This window comes from Chiloscyllium punctatum, chromosome 10 (assembly GCF_047496795.1).
Source record: "Chiloscyllium punctatum isolate Juve2018m chromosome 10, sChiPun1.3, whole genome shotgun sequence".
In the NCBI taxonomy this organism is placed as follows: Eukaryota; Metazoa; Chordata; class Chondrichthyes; order Orectolobiformes; family Hemiscylliidae; genus Chiloscyllium; species Chiloscyllium punctatum.
Window position 1 is genome coordinate 11992118 of NC_092748.1, and position 18526 is coordinate 12010643.

Here is an 18526-nt window from a genome sequence, read left to right on the forward strand (position 1 = left end):
GGGTTTCCATTGGTTCCTTGTTTAGAAGCAATCAGTCAAGGGCTCTTGTGGTGTAGTGACAATGTCCTACTTTTGAGCCAGGAGGTTCATGTCCCACCTGCTCCATAATTATGTAACAGGTCGATTAGAAAATATTTAGAAGCAATTGGTTAGCTTTTGACCATTTTCTAGGTTGGCATGTGTAAAGACCTAGTTGAATCTTACCACATACTTGCTCCATCACAGCCATTACTCAACTCCCAACAGCCCAATAAGTTGTTACGGGTTGATAACATATGATAAAAAAAAGGACTCAAATCATGAAACAAAATCTCAAAATATCAATGTCCCTGGTATATTCTCCCCCGAACACCTGAAAAGCCAGACACATCATGGGTTACAGTTCCACAGTCACAGAATATCTTTTGATACTTCATCTAAATATGAATTCCTCATTTACTGGTCTAGACATTTAATGTCAGCTGTCTATCAGCTGATGGGACAGCATCCATTCTGCTCTTGTATATTGTGTGCACACAAGCATTTTGTATGACAAGGATCACTGAAAGTCAGTTACGGCTGTTCACTGGCTGATTTTTCTCTATGTAGCCCCAAAAAGAAAATCAACTTGAGCTGACAACAGCTATCGCAGTGCATACAACTCATTAATCTGGATCTGTCGTACTCAATCCCACAAAGGACTTAACAATACACTGATCTCAGTGTGAGGTAATATTGAGAAAGTTTGCACAGGATTCACCTTATTTATCACAGCACTTGAACATTCATCATGGAAAATGTAACAAATTTACGTTAAGAAATGTAATTATAACTGTAATAACACAAATCATTCTACCACCAAGTTCCAGTAGTACACTACACAGTGCAAAAAAAGATTAAGTCAGTTATAACATGTTAAAAGCATTCTACAAGTATAATGCAACAAATTGCTTAAAAGTTATCCATGAACTTCTATTCAGGTACACCAAATTTACTTCAAAACCTCAAATCGGTTAAAGCTCTTCCCATTCTTGGACAAAATTATCTCAGATTATCCATTATTTTAATGACACAATTAAAATTATAATATTGGGGCTGAAGCTTTCAATCAATGTGTCAGAGAACAGTTTGGCCTTTGAAGCCACACTTTTAGAATACTGTAGCAAGACAAATCAATGAAGGAATATTTTATAACAGAGCCTGAACATTTCTTCACTGTTCGTGTGATTATGATAGACAGTCTGGCATTACTAAAATGATATTAAAATCATTAAAATATCAATATTAAAATATCATTTTCATTTACATTTTGTTCTTACTAAAAGCAAGGTTTTGTAGTAGTATGAAATGGAGCATTTTTAGTATGCTTGTAAATGAATTTTGCTTTAACCACTAGTATCTAATATCAGTAGCATTCTCATCTCAATAATAAGTTCGGAGCTTGTTTTATGAAGGAAGGTTGATTCTTCAACCATTAGAATGTAGAAGAATGAGAGGTGACCATATTGAAACACAGCATGTTAAGGGGACTTGACATGTTGAATTTTGGGGTGTTTTGCCTTGAAAATAGGTCAGAACTAGGCAGCACACCTTAAGAATAAGAAGCCTCTCTGAGAAGACTGAGAAAATGACATTTGCTTTTCCTCTCAGAGTGTGCTTGTCTGCAGAATTCCCTTGGAAAAAGTGAGGATTGCAGATGCTGGAGATCAGAGTCGAGAGTGTGGTGCTGGAAAGCACAGCAGGCCAGGCAACATCCGAGGAGCAGGAGATTCAACATTTCGGGCATAAGCCCTTCATCAGGAAGGAGGCCAGGTAGAATTCCCTTCCCCAGAAGGTTGAGGCATTTCACTGAATTTGTTCAAAGTCAAGCTAAATAACGTTTAAAAAAATCACACAACGCCAGTGATAGTCCAATAGGTTTAATTGGAAGCACTGCTTTCGGAGCGCTGCTCCTTCACCAGGTGGTGCTGGTGTTGATACTCCACAACCACCTGATGAAGGAGCGGCGCTTCAAAAGCTAGTGCTTCCAATTAAACCTGTTGGACTATCACCTGGTACTGTGTGATTTTTAACTTTGTCCACCCCAGTCCAACACCGGCTTCTCCATAACAAAGCTAAATAACAGAAAACAGGTCAGAGGTTTTAAGGAAAAAGCAAGAAAGTGGAGTTGTCGCCACAATCAGATCAGCCATGATGTCATTCAGCGTCAGAGCAAGCTCAACAGACTAAATGGCTACTCCTGCTACAGAAGTCCTGTGCTCCTATGTAACAACTTACATGAACATGGAGCCTTTAATGTTATGAAATATTCGAAGGTACCTCGCAGCAGTTGCAGAAAATGGGCATAGACAGGCCAAGTATTCTACTCTTGAGTGCAACCATCCTATGATTCTGTAATATAGCTATATTTAAAACAAACAATGACACCAAGGCACAAAGAAATATTAGGTCAGATGATGAAAGTGGTAAATTTTATGATCCTAGCACCAGATTTTAAAGAGTGTCTTAAAGGAACAAAGTGGGGTAATGAAGCGGAGAGGCTTAAGAAGGGTACTGCAAAGCTCAGGGCCCAGGCTGCTAATGGCAGTATGACCAAAGGTGAAGAGATTAAAACTGGGGATGCACAGGAGGCCAAAGTTAAATGAGCCCAGAAATCCGAGAGGATTGCTGGAATGAAGGAGACTATGGAGAAAGAGAAGAGCAATGCCATGGAGAGATTTGAAGAGAAGATTAAGAATTTTAAAGTCAAGATGTTGCTTGACCAAAAACAACTATAGATTAGCAAGTATGGTGTAATGCATGAAGGCGACTTGCTATGAGTTAGGACACAGATAGCAGCGTTTTAGATAACCTCAAGTTCAGTAAGGGTAGGTGGAAAGCCAAATAAGAATAAATTGGAATAGAGTCTTGAGGTAACAAAGGCACGAATGAATCCAGGAATAAAATGATTAGTGCACCAAAATAAAATAGGCTCAAATTTTTATATCAGATCCTGACATATGGTGCTATAATTATAGTTTCTTTCCATAAGAATATTTCATATGCATATTTTAAAATTCAAATTATCTTCCTCTACACCACTCATATCAGATATCTCCTTCAAGCATTGCACTACTTGGTCAATACACTGAGAGGCTGGCTTAAACCACTTGTTTGTATTTGATCACCTAAATAACCAGTTGGAAGCTACTGCCATTCTTTCACCTACAAACACATGCAATAACATTTGTTAATGCTGGGATCCAAATCCAAACCTCTTTAGGTCATGGCTTTTTATAACGTGAATAACCTTCAGTAACATTGAATAATTCTCGAGATACCTAGCCCAGTAACTAATGAGTTAATTTCTGACAAAACTAACTACCAGTTGCTTCAACAAAAAAAAACTGACACGGCTAGAAAACAGAAGCCAAAACAGAAATTGCTGGAAAAACTCAAGTCTGGCAGCATCTGTGGAAAGCAAGTAGAGATTACAGAGTGTTTTCTGTCTCTACGCAAGTGCACACTAAAGATTACGAATTCTATTTACATAGGTGTATGTTCTCTTGATGCAAAAATGCTACACAAGATAGTAACACAGGTGTATGGGATTCAATTTTAAACATAGTCAGTATTATTTTTGAATTAAATATTAACAATAAGTTCAAACAGGTGATAGGTAACTCATTGTATCATTTAAATACAGATGTGAGAATTAAATAGTGGTTCTTTCAGCTTTTATAACAAATAATTTCAGCATCTATGTCTTGAGATTCAGTCTTGAGATGTCACCAAATGAGCTTTTCCACTTTTCAAATCTTAAAGGAGATATGCCGCTTGCCACTACAGATGACAAAGAAATATCAAATTCATAGGTTTTTTTCCAACTCAGCATCCAGGACTAACTCTCAGCATCTGGCATACACGATTCAAACCCGACTGTGACTCCCTAACTCCCTTAATTCTATCTAACCTTTATCATCTACGGATAAAGGTCTGAACATGGCTAACATTGTAATAGAGTTCTCCATTTGATTCCTGATTTGCAAGGCTTTCTACAAATCAAATGACACATTTGACAGTCATCTTTTAGAAAAGGAACAACTTGTCCAATTCTTGACAGGTCCTGAAATGTATTAAACTCCCATTTACTTACAGCAGTCCCTATGATTAGCTACATGCTTGCATAAGACTCCTTGTTTCGATACTTAGTTTCTTCCAAAAGGGCATTTGAATTAACATGTTGAAACCATAAACGTGTTTGCATTTGTCAAAGTCAGTTATGATTCTGCCTAAAATGTGGAGACTACAGAAAATGATCTGCAACATGAATAGGAGGTTTGAAACGAAAAGTGTTGGGTGGCAGAAGAGCATGTTTTGAAGTTTCAAGTTCCTATACATTTATGACACAATTAAAATATTCAAACTTAGGGTAAATATCTGACAACTATAAAAGCTTTCCAATAAGGGCCAAACAGTAATGTACACAGTTCTCATTTCTAGTCAAATTAACAATTAAAACCCCAACTGAAGACATTATTTTCATTTCATACAATTCAAGCACTAATTTCACAGCTGAAACCCAAACAAATTCAGCAAAATGAAATACATTTATGTACAACCTCGCAAAATTGAAGTCTCCTGCTGCTTGCATAATGCACACTTAACATATTTTTCCAACCTGCAATTACAAGCTTTCCAGCACCCATCATGTGGACTGCTGAATACACATAATGTAACTGCCATCTCAAAGCTAATTGTCTGGGCTTTTCTCTCTTCGAAAAGGAAATTGAATACAATCCATTAAGGGCTTGCATTTGAGTGCTAAAAGCCCTTCTGCTATGGAAAACACCTCAACTTTCAACCTCCGTGTCAATCAAACATCATCAGTTATTAAAATTTTTTCCTAACTGACTTAAAACGCAGCATAGCAAAGTACTTGTACTTCATGAATTAATTGTTTTCCACCTACACTAATAGACGACCCTACTAACCATTCCTTAACTTTGATTTGCAACCCAGTGGCATGTCCTCTGTCTACTTATTTTTGCAGAAGTGCTGGGTTAAAGCATAACTACTGGTTAAATTTTCAGTACATGTCTAAACTATCAGATTTTACACAATTTCAAAGAGCAGAACGCTATCAATGCCATACCATTTTGATAAGTATTTTCATCAATGCTCTCACTGCTGGACTGCTCAAGAGGCGAGATACCTTTCTTCTGGCCGCGAGCATATCCTTTGGATTTGGCAACATAATCCCTATGTGATTTTCCATAAGGACTCGTAACAGGTGTTGAAGTACCATCACGCTTTGAGAAAATACCACTAAAAAACCTGAAGAGTTTGTGCTCCTGGGAACTGGATCTCACAGCACCTGTTAAAAAGCTATCCTTCCCCATTTCCAAGTTTTCAGAAAGCTTGTGAATGTCACTGTTGTCTAAAGTCCTATTCTTTCGTTTTCCCCGCTCCCACCGCCCAGGCTCAGAGAGTGGATCAGTTTTGTTCAGGACTTCCCCAACATCCAAGGTGTTTCGTTTCTCATTTGCTACAGATTCCCCACAATAAGGCTCAAGCTTTTGGGTTCTGAATTCACTTTCGACCTCGCCACCAGAGAGACAACTGGAGCTGCCATGATGTTTCTCCTTTGATAACGCTTTAAACCTCACTAGCTCCCCATTCCAGTGTCTGAAGCTGAAGCTTCTTCTGAGTAAACTTGGGTGTCTCTTGTCTGTTGCCATGGACATCGGAGGTGTTTGTTTGATGGCATCTACACAAACAGTCGAATAATCAGGTTGCAGAGGTGAACCCACTGCTGGAGCTACTGACAGTAAACTGTGTTCTCCTTTTGGAACAATGTGCTTAGGGAAATCAAGCTCTGAACCAGGAGGGGACATTGTGATTAACTCCTTGTTCCCCAAAGGACTCTTTAATGAATCATTTGAGTTTCTCTTGATGGTTGTCTCAATTTTCTTCAAAGCAGACTTGCTACCTGCCCTTGGTGATTTCCTTGGATAAAGTATTTCTGCATTAATGGACTGTAAAGGCACCAAGTGCTCCTTTACACTAGCAGCTTTGGCTGCATCCCGTCTCCGACTGCCTTCAGCGCAAGCTCTGCCTTCTTGTTGATCCTTTCCCCGGTTTGAGATATTGATACAGTCTCCTGATTCAGGCCCTGTCACCAATCTCTCGGTGCAATGTGCCCAATTTTTCTTGTTTTTTAATTCCACATCCACAGTTGCCAGCATACTACTCGGTCTAGCTGAAGTCCCATCTCTGCACCTTAGTGTTACCAAGTCTTTGGTTGGATTGTCTTTGAGCTTGAAGCCCAGATCATGGGATCGCCTGGCCACCTTCAGCCTGCCCAGTTCCAGGTGGCCAGTGCTGAAGGTGCGAAAGCTCCGAAGATTCGCTTCTGGCTCAAATTCATCATCTGTTTCACCGCTCTCTGCCAGGCATTGACTTCCAGGCTGGTGGGTGTCGCTGGTACAACCTGGTCGCTCCAGAGGCCCCTCAGATCGAGGGGAAGGAGAGGATTTGCTACCAGCCTCGGCTGTGGCAGCCTCCCGTTTGACAAGAGTGAGGGAGATCCGGTAGACAGTCTTCCTCTGAGGAGTTCCTCTCTTCAGCATCTCGGGATATGGCTCGTTGTCCAGCAGGTACATGGCTCCTGCCACCCTTCTTTGTACCTGAAATACCCAACAATAGCGAACACAGCTGAGCAATATCCAAAGACAGCCTGCTCCAAAGGAAGAACATCCAACAATGGATAATTCAACTGAGGAACATCCAACATGAGACTGGCCCCAATTGCGTGTGTGGTTGAGTGTATATAAAAGAGAGAGAAAAATCACTTTATGCAGGATGCAGCATAGACACAGAGGCAGGTGTGTGAAGAGCCAGAGCTCGGGAGCCGAAAGCCATCGATTCTCTCCTTCCCTTGGCAGTTGCAAACATGCGGCGGTGTTGGTTCAGGGTTGCATCGCCCGCCTTCGAACAGAGCGGGGGCACCGAGTTCCGAGAGCGGATCATCTGGTTCGTAGCATGCGCAGCATCACCGCAATGAGCAGAGAAGCGAATGCGTTCCGCCACCCCGGCGTGTTACAAGCACCGACTCCCGGGGGCGGAGGATCAGACGCCGAGAGACAGAGAAAACTGCAAACGCCGGCCTGGATTTCTTCCACAGCGTGGGCATGGACTATTAAAAGGACCTTTTAGAAATAACATGCAAGAAATCTGAATGTTATCGCAATGCCCGGGGTCTGCTGCAGATCTTTTCCAAAACGAATTTTATAAGTTACTTAATGAGAGGTTTCACTGATTACTGATGAAGGGCTCCTGCTCGAAACGTCGATTTTCCTGCCCCTCGGATGCTGCCTGACCAGCTGTGCTTTTCCAGCTCCACTCTAATCTTGAGGTTTCACTCATTTGCTGAGCTGTCCCCCAAAATCCTGTAGTTTCTGGTCTGTAAACTCAGCTAACTTCACTTCTGACAGCAACCGAAAAATAGCCTGCAATTTACTGGCTCATCCAACTCCTGACTCGTTTCGAGTAGAGGCATTAACCATTCATTTTAAAACCTTCATTAGTATTGAAAGTTATTCACAATTGTGAACGACCTGCATTATTCCCACACAAGTTTTTTTTTGAAAAGCTTCAATAACTGAAATGGAAACTATCTTAACTAAAACTAAGAAAATAGTTCCAAACTTAAACAGATTTAGGCAGACAGGAAATCAGAGTTAACATCGTCAAATCTGATATAATTTGATAAGCCATGGTACAGTAAACAGGCTTGAATGCCCAAATGGCCTATTCTTTCTTCAACCTCTTAAGTTAGAATGTCATATGGGGTAAAAGTAATGAGTTCTGCAGGCAAAGCTATCAAGAACAACTTATATTTAGATTGTTCCAAACAGTTTCTGAGAGGGATGCTCAAACTTCTGGTCCCTTTGGCAACCTCTTGGGATCAAGGTTGTGTTGGTTCAGTGGATTTCATAATGGTTGACAAGCTCAATGCATGATCACCAGATTCTGCAACATGAAGGGTAGGTGATGCTTGAAGGGACGGATACAGGAGTTGTTTTGAAGAATTGTGCACTCAACCCTACCTCTGCATGTTCCTAACAGGGCCACAATGTGAAATCTTCTTATTTGGTCAGTCAAAAACAGACTCCCATAAATCCCTGATCAGGGATTCTTTGAGGATGTCTTTAAAATATTTGCACCGTCCTCCTGGGAGTATTCTGTCGTAACTATGTTTCAAATAAATGAGCTACATTGGGACGATGATGTCAGTCATATGAATGACATGTCCCACCCAATGTAATTTTGCTTAGATGCTGGGGATATTGGCTTGGGACTTTCTTTCTTGCCATGAATTTTAACAACTTTGCGACAGCACTGCTGGTGTGTACTCTAAGATGACTTTTAGGTGACTGATTTATCTAGCTGTCCAAGAAAACAGATATCACTGCCGCCAGGCTATAATTTTAGTCTTGGGTATGAGACCCTGATCCTCAAATACTGTTCTCCTTAGTCAGGTAAAGGTGAGGCTGGACGTTAGTGATGGTGAATAATTTTGCAATATATGCTTGCTTGCATTGAGCAGACACTCCCAATGTACAGAAAATGACCCCCATTTCCCATGATTTTGTTGTTGATCTTTATCTATTAGTAGCAGTATGCTTTGGAAGTTGGTTGGAAAAGCATTTCCGTTTTCTGGGCATTTAGAATCAGAGTCATACAGCACCGAAACAGACCTTTTGATCCTACCCATACGTGCTGACCAGGTTTCCCAAATTAGTCCCCCTTAGATTTCAGAGATTATCAGACAAAATTTAACCTGAGTAGACAGCAGAACAGGTGACGAAAATATTTTAAAAAACAGATTAGGAAGAGAATTCTAAAGTTTATGAACGAAGCAGCTGAAGACAATGGCCACCATGGCAGAGAGATTGAAAATGGGGGCAACAAAGACCACAAAACTGGAGAAGCACAGAGATCTTGGAGGGGTGGAGGGCGTTACAAGATGGGGAAGGACAAGACCTTGGAAGGATTTGACAAGGATGCGAATTTTAAAATTGTGGAGTCACTAAACCAGGAGTCAGATTAGCAAGCACAGATCAATGGCAGCAGAGTTGACTCCACTTTGTAACAAAGGCATGTTTACAGTGAAAGAGTTTATTGTACATCAGATCAGGACAGAATTAAAACACTCTCTGATGTCTCTCACTATGAAATCACTTGTTAAACGTTCAAGGATACAAGTTGAAGAGAGTTTGAGTTTTACCAGGCAAAATCCCTTTTTTACAATGTTTCTCCCCTCTGTTGAGTTAAACATTTTCTAGTATATTTTTCTGTCTACATTTGCAGTAAGACCAAAAATATCTCAGAGTTTTACATTGTGAAAAACAAGAATATCTCAGGATATGCTCCAGTTTTGCAAACCAGGTTACTTTAACTGTCAAAGGCTCAAAAAACATGGCAGGTTCAGGAGTTTTACATGTTACTACTCATTCAGAAGCAGTGCAATAAAATCCATATTTTACTGTTGCATGTTTTGAACAGCATATAGAAGTTACACACAAACATTTTAACCAACCCACACAATGAGATTTAAAATTTTGCTCATATTAATCTAGTGCTAGAGAAACAATTTCGAATGCAAAAATAATGTAAGGATTAAAACACGTGAAACACGATACAGCTAATAGGAAAATAACAGAAATACCCTTAACGTAATGTGTAACCAATATGAATAAAATGCTAGGGTACAAAATACTGATATTCCAGAAGAAATTTAAATGAATAATTTTTTACAATATATTCCAGAGTTCAATGGGTCCCTTACTAATAAACTAAGACTATTCTGCATTTGTGGAACTACATTCATTAACAAGAAATTCAAAGGAAAAAAATAGATGTATTAATTAAAGCCACTTGACATCCATTAATGATGATGCCCAGGTTGTACACAGTGACTGCAAACATTCTGTATCACTGAACGAAATGAAGATCCTGTTGAAGTAATGTTTAATACATTATTTTAAACATATGATGAATTATTAACCATAGGGATGCCATCAAAGGAGCTACCAAGCTACAAGAGACAAGGAAAAAAGGTAAATCAACAACTAAGTCAACTTGTATTCCTTTAGTAAATGCCCTGCTTCTTGACTCAAGTTAGAAATTGACTCAAATCAAAATTCTTCCTTGAAATTTTCAGCCATTAACAATGACATTTGAAAAAATAGTGGTAAATATCCAGCATGTATGCAATCTATTTTTACAAGGATTTCCAGCTTCCCAGGAATGGGACTGGAAGTAATTAGAATCTGGGTAAACAAATTGAATAGCTTTCCCATTCTGTCCCTTCATCACTCTTATTTATGGTAGTTTTCTTTATGACATGGCAAAACCATTTTTTTTTAGTTTAGTAGTTTATAAGATTCCATCAGGTTGTATAGAAAACACATCTCCTTGTTGAAAGATTATAAAGACAATATACCATTGAGCAAAATCCCCCCCTAGTCCAGGAACTCCCCACATACGTTCGAGACACCACCCACGCCCTCCACCTCCTCCAAGACTTCCGTTTCCCCGGCCCCCAACGCCTTATCTTCACCATGGATATCCAATCCCTCTACACCTCCATTTGCCATGACCAGGGCCTCCAAGCCCTCCGTTTTTTCCTCTCCAGATGTCCCCAACAGTACCCTTCCACTGACACTCTCATTCGTTTGGCCGAACTGGTCCTCACCCTTAACAATTTCTCCTTTGAATCCTCCCACTTCCTCCAGACCAAAGGCATAGCCATAGGCACACGTATGGGCCCCAGCTATGCCTGTCTCTTTGTTGGCAATGTAGAACAGTTGATCTTCCGTAATTACACCGGCACCACTCCCCACCTCTTCCTCCGCTACATTGATGACTGCATTGGCGCCACCTCGTGCTCCCGCGAGGAGGTTGAGCAATTCATCAACTTCACCAACACATTCCACCCTGACCTTAAATTTACCTGGACCATCTCTGACACCTCGCTCCCCTTCCTGGACCTCTCCATCTCCATTAGTGACGACCGACTTGACACTGACATTTTTTACAAACCCACCGACTCCCATAGCTACCTAGATTACACCTCTTCCCACCTTATCTCTTGCAAAAATGCCATCCCGTATTCCCAATTTCTCTGCCTCCGCCGTATCAGCTCCCAGGAGGACCAGTTCCACCATAGGACACACCAGATGGCCTCCTTCTTTAAAGACCGCAATTTCCCTTCCCACGTGGTTAAAGATGCCCTCTAACGCATTTCATCCACATCCCGCACCTCCGCCCTCAGACCCCACCCCTCCAACCGTAACAAGGACAGAACGCCCCTGGTGCTCACCTTTCACCCTACAAAACTTCGCATCAACCAAATCATCCGCCGACATTTCCGCCACCTCCAAAAAGACTCCATCACCAGGGATATAGTTCCCTCCTCACCCCTTTCCACCTTCCGCAAAGACCGTTCCCTCCGTGACTACCTGGTCAGGTCCACACCCCCCTACGACCCACCCTCCCATTCTGGCACTTTCCCCTGCCACCGCAGGAACTGTAAAACCTGTGCCCACACCTCCTCCCTCACCTCTATCCAAGGCCCTAAAGGAGCCTTCCACATCCATCAAAGTTTCACCTGCACATCCACTGATATCATTTATTATATCCGTTGCTCCCGATATGGTCTCCTCTACATTGGGGAGACTGGGCGCCTCCTAGCAGAGCGCTTTAGGGAACATCTCTGAGACACCCGCACCAATCAACCAAACCGCCCTGTGGCCCAACATTTCAACTCCCCCTCCCACTCTGCCGAGGACATGGAGGTCCTGGGCCTCCTTCACCGCCGCTCCCTCACCACCAGACTCCTGGAGGAAGAACGCCTCATCTTCCGCCTCGGAACACTTCAACCCCAGGGCATCAATGTGGACTTCAACAGCTTCCTCATTTCCCCTTCCCCCACCTCATCCTAGTTACTCTCCTTGACTTGTCCGGACTTGTCCGACCTGCCTATCTTCTTTTCCACCTATCCACTCCACCCTCTCCTCCTTGACCTATCACCTTCATCTCCTCCCCTACTCACCCATTGTACTCCATGCTACTCTCTCCCCACCCCCACCCTCCTCTAGCTCATCTCTCCACGCTTCAGGCTCACTGCCTTTATTCCTGATGAAGGGCTTTTGCCCGAAACATCGATTTCGCTGCTCGTTGGATGCTGCCTGAACTGCTGTGCTCTTCCAGCACCACTAATCCAGTATTTGGTTTTCAGCATCTGCAGTCATTGTTTTTACCATTGAGCAAAGTATAGCAACTTAAAAAGGACGGAGTAGAAATTAATGGATTAAAGGAGAACTGAGCTAGTTTTACAAACATAAAGTATGAACTATTTTAAAGAACAAATATTCCAGGCATATGCTAGTAATGCTAAGTTATCCAGAGCCAAAATGCAACAAAGTACTTTCTCCAGAATTTATGGTTAAGCATTTATTTTTCAAACAAAACATGTGGGACAGATTTGGTGGTGTCTGGATGTTCATGAGCCCATTAACGAACCTCACCAGAAGGCAATCAAATCAAGTCTATTCATTGCAAACTCATCCTCATGGGAAATTTCAAATACAAAGTCTTTGCTCATAAAACAAAAGGTTATTGGTGTACAGGACAAAACATAATGCAATTACATTAAAATCTGGACTGCAAAACTTCACACATCCTTTATACCATGGACTTATTGCATTAACTCTGCATGAATAGGACTGCCAGAGTATCACATCCTGACAGATGTAATTATTTCCTTATATATGCCCCACTCAGCCCCATCCTTGTTGACCAACTTCAGTTACCAATAAATTACATTTCAAAATTAAAATTCTCATTCTCACATTTAAATCCCACCTTGACCTGTTACCCCCTGTTATCTCTGCAAACTTCTCCAGCCCTGTAATCAGACCCCACATGAACTCTGTGTTCCATGGACTGCTTGTGTCCAACCTTTTGCCCCACAATTCTTAATCATCTTTTATAAAGGTAAAACCATGAGCTGGAATTCTTTCATAGTCTCTTCCTCTCCTCCTTTAATGCTTTTCCTTAAAATCAAAGCTGTCACTCCCCAACATTCCCTTTGCCTCAGTAATTATTTTTGATTGATTACCTTTCAGTGAATCTTTTTAGAGCTTTTCTCCATATTAAAGGGGCAATATTACTGTTTTTCCAATATGTTCCTATGTAATATTAGTATTCACGAAGTTATTGTCCTTTCAGTAGTACTGCTTTCTGTGCTGAAATGAGTCTTACATGATAATTAATTGGAAAATTCTGAAGGATTTATTTTAGATTTAGCAGTATGTCTAGGCAATAGTGAAAGAACACAATTCACATAGCTGAGTTACAAACAAAATAGCACTTCTGTCTCTAGCACGCAGCTGAAAGTGGTTTTGCGTTACACTGTTCAAAGGCACATATAGCATAGTATTGCCCTGATCTTTACAGATGAACCAGCATCAGAATTTTAAAGCTGCAATACAAATTTTTCTATTATCAGAAAGGGGCCAATTCCAAAGCCCTTTAACTATCACAAGCATGTTTGCTTCAACATATTATAAACTGAATACTATAAAGATGTATGGGAGACAGGACAGAAGAAAAAGGTCTTTCATTTATGTAGCACCTTGTATGACTTTAGTTTTTCCCAAAGTCAATAAACTATATTTAAAATAAAGTAAGTGTTCTAATATCGGAAACAGAGCAGTCAGATTGCATGCTCCAAGGTCTCATAAACAGCAATGAGATAATAACAAGACAATCTTTTTCAGAGATGCAGGTTGAGGGACATTGGTAATCGTACCAAGAGAACCTTCCTACTCTTCTTCAAATATGGAAATGTTTGGGTTTAGCGTGGAAGGTTGATGGGACATCAGTTTAACACGTCAGCTGAAAGGTGGCATTGCCGACAGTGCAACACTTCCTCAGTAGCACACTGAGATTGGCAGCCTGGGCTGTGTGATTGAGGGCAGACATTTATGGGTTTAACAACCCGTAAAATTCCCCAAGTGGCCTTTCCTCCCCCTGCCAACCACCCATCCATAATTTTATGTGGTGTGAGCAAGTGGCCTTAAGTTGCCAATTACTGGTCACTCTGTTAGTGCTCGAAAAGGATGCAGAAATTATGCTGCAGGTATAGAAACCATTGGTTAGACCCACTTGGAGTACTGTGAGCAGATCAGGGCATCACACCTTCAGAAGGATATATTGGCCTTGGAGGAAGTACAATGTATGTTTACAATTTATGATATCTACATCCTTACTCTACACTTAAGAAACCAAGCACAGGCTGGATGACTGCTTTACAGAACACTTCTGGTCTGTGCAAAGCATGATCCTGACCTTCTCATAGTTGGTCATTTTAACACAGCATTCTGCTCGCGTGTCAACTTGTCTGTCCTCAGTGTGCTGCAGTGCTCCAGTGAATCACAGGAACAACATCTCATCTTCAGACTAAGCACTTTACAGTATTCTGGACTTAATATTGAGTGAAACACATTCAAATTGTGAACAACTCTCATTTCTTCCCTTTCTTGTTGCTTCACTTGTTACATTATAGAACATAGAATATAACAGCGCAGTACAGGCCCTTCTGCCCTCAATGTTGCGCCGACCTGTCATACCAATCTGAAGCCCATCTAACCTACACTATTCCATGTACGTCCATATGCTTGTCCAATGACGACTTAAATGTACTTAAAGTTGGCGAACCTACTACCATTGCAGACAAAGCATTCCATACCCTTACCATTCTCTGAGTAAAGAAACTACCACTGACATCTGTCCTATATCTATCACCCCTCAATTTAAAGCTATGCCCCCCCATGCTCGCCGTCACCATACTTGGAAAAAGACTCTCCCTGTCCACCCTATCTAACCCTCTGATTATCTTATATGTCTCTATTAAGTCACCTCTCAACCTTCTTCTCTCTAACGAAAACAGCCTCAAGTTCTTCAGTCTTTTCTCGTAAGACCTTCCTTTATACCAGGCAACATCCTAGTAAATCTCCTCTGTACCATTTCCAAACGCTTCCACATCCTTCTTATAATGTGGTGACCAGAACTGTACACAATACTCCAAGTGCGGTCGCACCAGAGTTTTGTACAGCTGCAACATAACCTCATGGTTCTGGAACTTGATCCCCCTATTAATAAAAGCTAAAATACTGTATGCCTTCTTAGCAACCCCGTCAACCTGGGTGGAAACTTTCAAGGATCGGTGTACGTGGACACAAAGATCTCTCTGCTCATCTACACTACCAAGAATCTTGCCATTAGCCCAGTACTTTGCATTCCGGTTACTCCGACCAAAGTGAATCACCTCACACTTGTCCGCATTAAACTCCATTTGCCAACTCTCAGCCCAGCTCTGCAGCTTATCTATGTCTCTCTGTAACCTACAACATCTTTTGTCACTATCCACAATTCCACCGATCTTAGTGTCGTCTGCAAATTTACTAACCCACCCTTCTACGCCGTCATCCAGGTCGTTTATAAAAATGACGAACAGCAGTGGACCCAACACCGACCCTTGCAGTACACCACTAGTAATTGGACTCCAGGATGAACATTTCCCATCAACCACCACCCTCTGTCTTCTTTTAGCAAGCCAATTACTGATCCAAACTGCTATATCTCCCACAATCCCATTCCTCCGCATTTTATATAATAGCTTACTGTGGGGAACCTTATCGAACGCCTTGCTGATATCCATATATACCACTTCAACTGGTTTACTCTCATCTACCTGTTTGGTCACCTTCTCAAAGAACACAATAAGGTTTGTGAGGCATGACCTACCCTTCACAAAACCGTGCTGACTATCCCTAATCAAATTATTCTTTTCTAGATGATTATAAATCCTATCTCTTATAATCTTTTCCAACACTTTACCAACAACTGAAGTAAGGCTCACTGGTCTATAATTACCAGGGTTGTCTCTACTCCCCTTCTTGAACAGGGGGACTACATTTGCTATCCTCCAGTCTTCTGGCACTATTCCTGTAGACAATGACGATTTAAAGATCAATGCTAAAGGCTCAGCAATCTCCTCCCTGGCTTCCCAGAGGATCCTAGGATAAATCCCATCCGGCCCAGGGACTTATCTATTTTCACACTCTACAGGATTTCTAATACCTCTTCCTTGTGAACCTCAATCACACCTAGTCTAGTAGCCTGTATCTTGGTATTCTCGTCGTTTTCTAGAGTGAATACTGTCGAAAAATATTCATTTAGTGCTTCCCCTATCTCCTCTGACTCCACACAACTTCCCACTACTATCCTTGATTGGCCCTAATCTTACTCTTGTCATTCTTTTATTCCTTAAATACCTATAGAAAGCCTTGGGGTTTACCCTGATCCTTTCCGCCAACAACTTCTCATGTCTCCTCCTGGCTCTTCTGAGCTCTCTCTTCAGGTCTTTCCTGGCAACCTTGTAACCCTCAAGTGCCCTAACTGGGCCCTCACATCTCATCCTAACATAAGCCTTCTTCTTCCTCTCGACCAGAGATTCCACTCCCTTCGTAAACCACGGCTCCCGCGCTCTACAGCTTACTCCCCGCCTGACAGGTACATACTTATCTAGGACACTCGGGAGCTTTTCCTTGAATAAGCTCCACATTTCTAATGTGCCCATCCCCTGCTGTTTCCTTCCCTATCCTATGCTTCTTAAATCTTGCCTAATCGCGTCGTAATTGCCTTTCCCCCAGCTGTAACTCTTGCTTAGTGGTATACACCTATCCCTTTTTATCACTAAAGAAAACATAACAGAATTGTGATCGCTATCACCAAAGTGCTCACCTACTTCCAAGTCTAACGCCTGTCCGGGCTCATTACCCCAGTACCAAATCTAATGTGGCTTTGCCCCTTGTTGGGCTGTCTCCATACTATGTCAGGAAACCCTCCTGCACACACAGGACAAAAACTAACCCATCTATAGTACTCGTACTATAGTGTTCCCAGTCAATATTTGGAAAGATGAAGTCCCCCATGACAACTACCCTGTCTCTCTCACTTCTATCAAGAATCATCTTTGCTATCCTTTCCTCTACATCTCTGGAACTATTCAGAGGCCTATAGAAAACTCCCAACAGGGTGACCTCTCCTTTCTTGTTTCTAACCTCAGTCCATACTACCTCAGTTGACGAGTCCCCAAACATCCTTTCTGTAACTGTCATACTGCCCTTGACCAACAATGCCACACCTCCCCCTCTTTTACCATCTTCTCTGTTCTTACTGAAACATCTAAATCCTGGAACCTGCAACAACCATTCCTGTCCCTGCTCTATCCATGTCTCCAAAATTACCACAACATCGAAGTCCCAGGTACCAACCCATGCTGCAATTTCACTCACCTTATTCCAGATGCTCCTGAAGTTGAAGTAGATACACTTCAAATCAACTTCTTGCTTGCCGGTGCCATCTTACGTTCCTGAAACTTGATTTCAGACCTCCCTACTCTCAAGCTTTTCTACACTCTAACTACAATTTTGGTTCCCATCCCCCTGCTGGATTAGTTTAAACCCACCCCAATAGCCTTAGCGAATTTCCCCCCCAGGATATTGGTATCCCTCTGGTTCAGATGAAGACCATCCTGCTTGTAGAGGTCCCACCTACCCGAGAAAGAGCCCCGATTATCCAAGAATCCAAAACCCTCCCTCCTGCACCATCCCTGTAGCCACATGTTCAATTCCTCTCTCTCCCTATTCCTCGCCTCACTAGCACGTGGCACGGGCAACAAACCAGAGACAACTCTGTTCGTCCTAGCTCTAAACTTCCATCCCAGCTCCCTGAATTTCTGCCTTAAATCCCCATCTCTCTTCCTATGTCATTGGTGCCTATGTGGACCACGACTTGGGACTGCTCCCCCTCCTCCTTAAGGATCCCAAAAACATGATCACAGACAGCACCTGGGAGGCAACACACCAAGTCACTTTAGTCCCCACAGAACCTCCTATCTGTCCCTCTAACTATGGGGGACCCAGTGACTACTGCTCTGCTCCTCTTTCCCCTTCCCTTCTGAGCAGCAGGGGCAGACTCTGTGCCAGAGCCCTGTGCCCCACTACTTTCCCCTGGTAAGTCGTCCACCTTAACAGTATCCAAAATGGTATACTTATTGTTGAGGGAAATGGCCACAGAGGATCCCTGCACTGCCTGCCAGTTCCCTTTCCGTCCCCTGACTGTAACCCATCTGCCTTTTTCTTGTACCTGAGGAGTGACTACCTCCCTGTAACTCCTCTCAATAACCCCCTCTGCCTCCCGAATGATCCGAAGTTCATCCAGCTCTAGCTCAGTTCCCGAGGATAGTTCCTTGGCTAGGAACCCTCCAACCACAAGGGATGAACCCAGATTTCTCCAGTTTCCTCATTTCCCCTCCCCCCACCTTGTCTCAGTCAAATCCCTCGAACTCAGCACCGCCTTCCTAACCTGCAATCTTCTTCCTGACCTCTCCGCCCCCGCCCCCACTCCGGCCTATCACCCTCACGTTGAC

At 42.3% G+C, this 18526-nt stretch overlaps 1 protein-coding gene across 7 annotated transcripts in view; it reads right to left on the minus strand.

Annotated features, from left to right (window-relative positions):
• agap1 (ArfGAP with GTPase domain, ankyrin repeat and PH domain 1) overlaps positions 1–18526 on the minus strand; it is a 759171-nt gene that overhangs the window by 484197 nt on the left and 256448 nt on the right. For 3 of the 7 annotated variants that reach the window (XM_072578522.1, XM_072578521.1, XM_072578520.1), the window contains exon 1: positions 5114–6785. The exons of 3 other annotated variants lie outside the window; for them this stretch is intronic. In XM_072578522.1, the coding sequence (XP_072434623.1) occupies positions 5114–6623 (1510 nt within the window). In that variant the 5' untranslated portion in view covers positions 6624–6785. Of the gene's footprint in view, positions 1–5113; positions 6928–18526 lie in introns of those variants that run through there. One more of the 7 variants, XM_072578523.1, reaches the window with a different exon arrangement.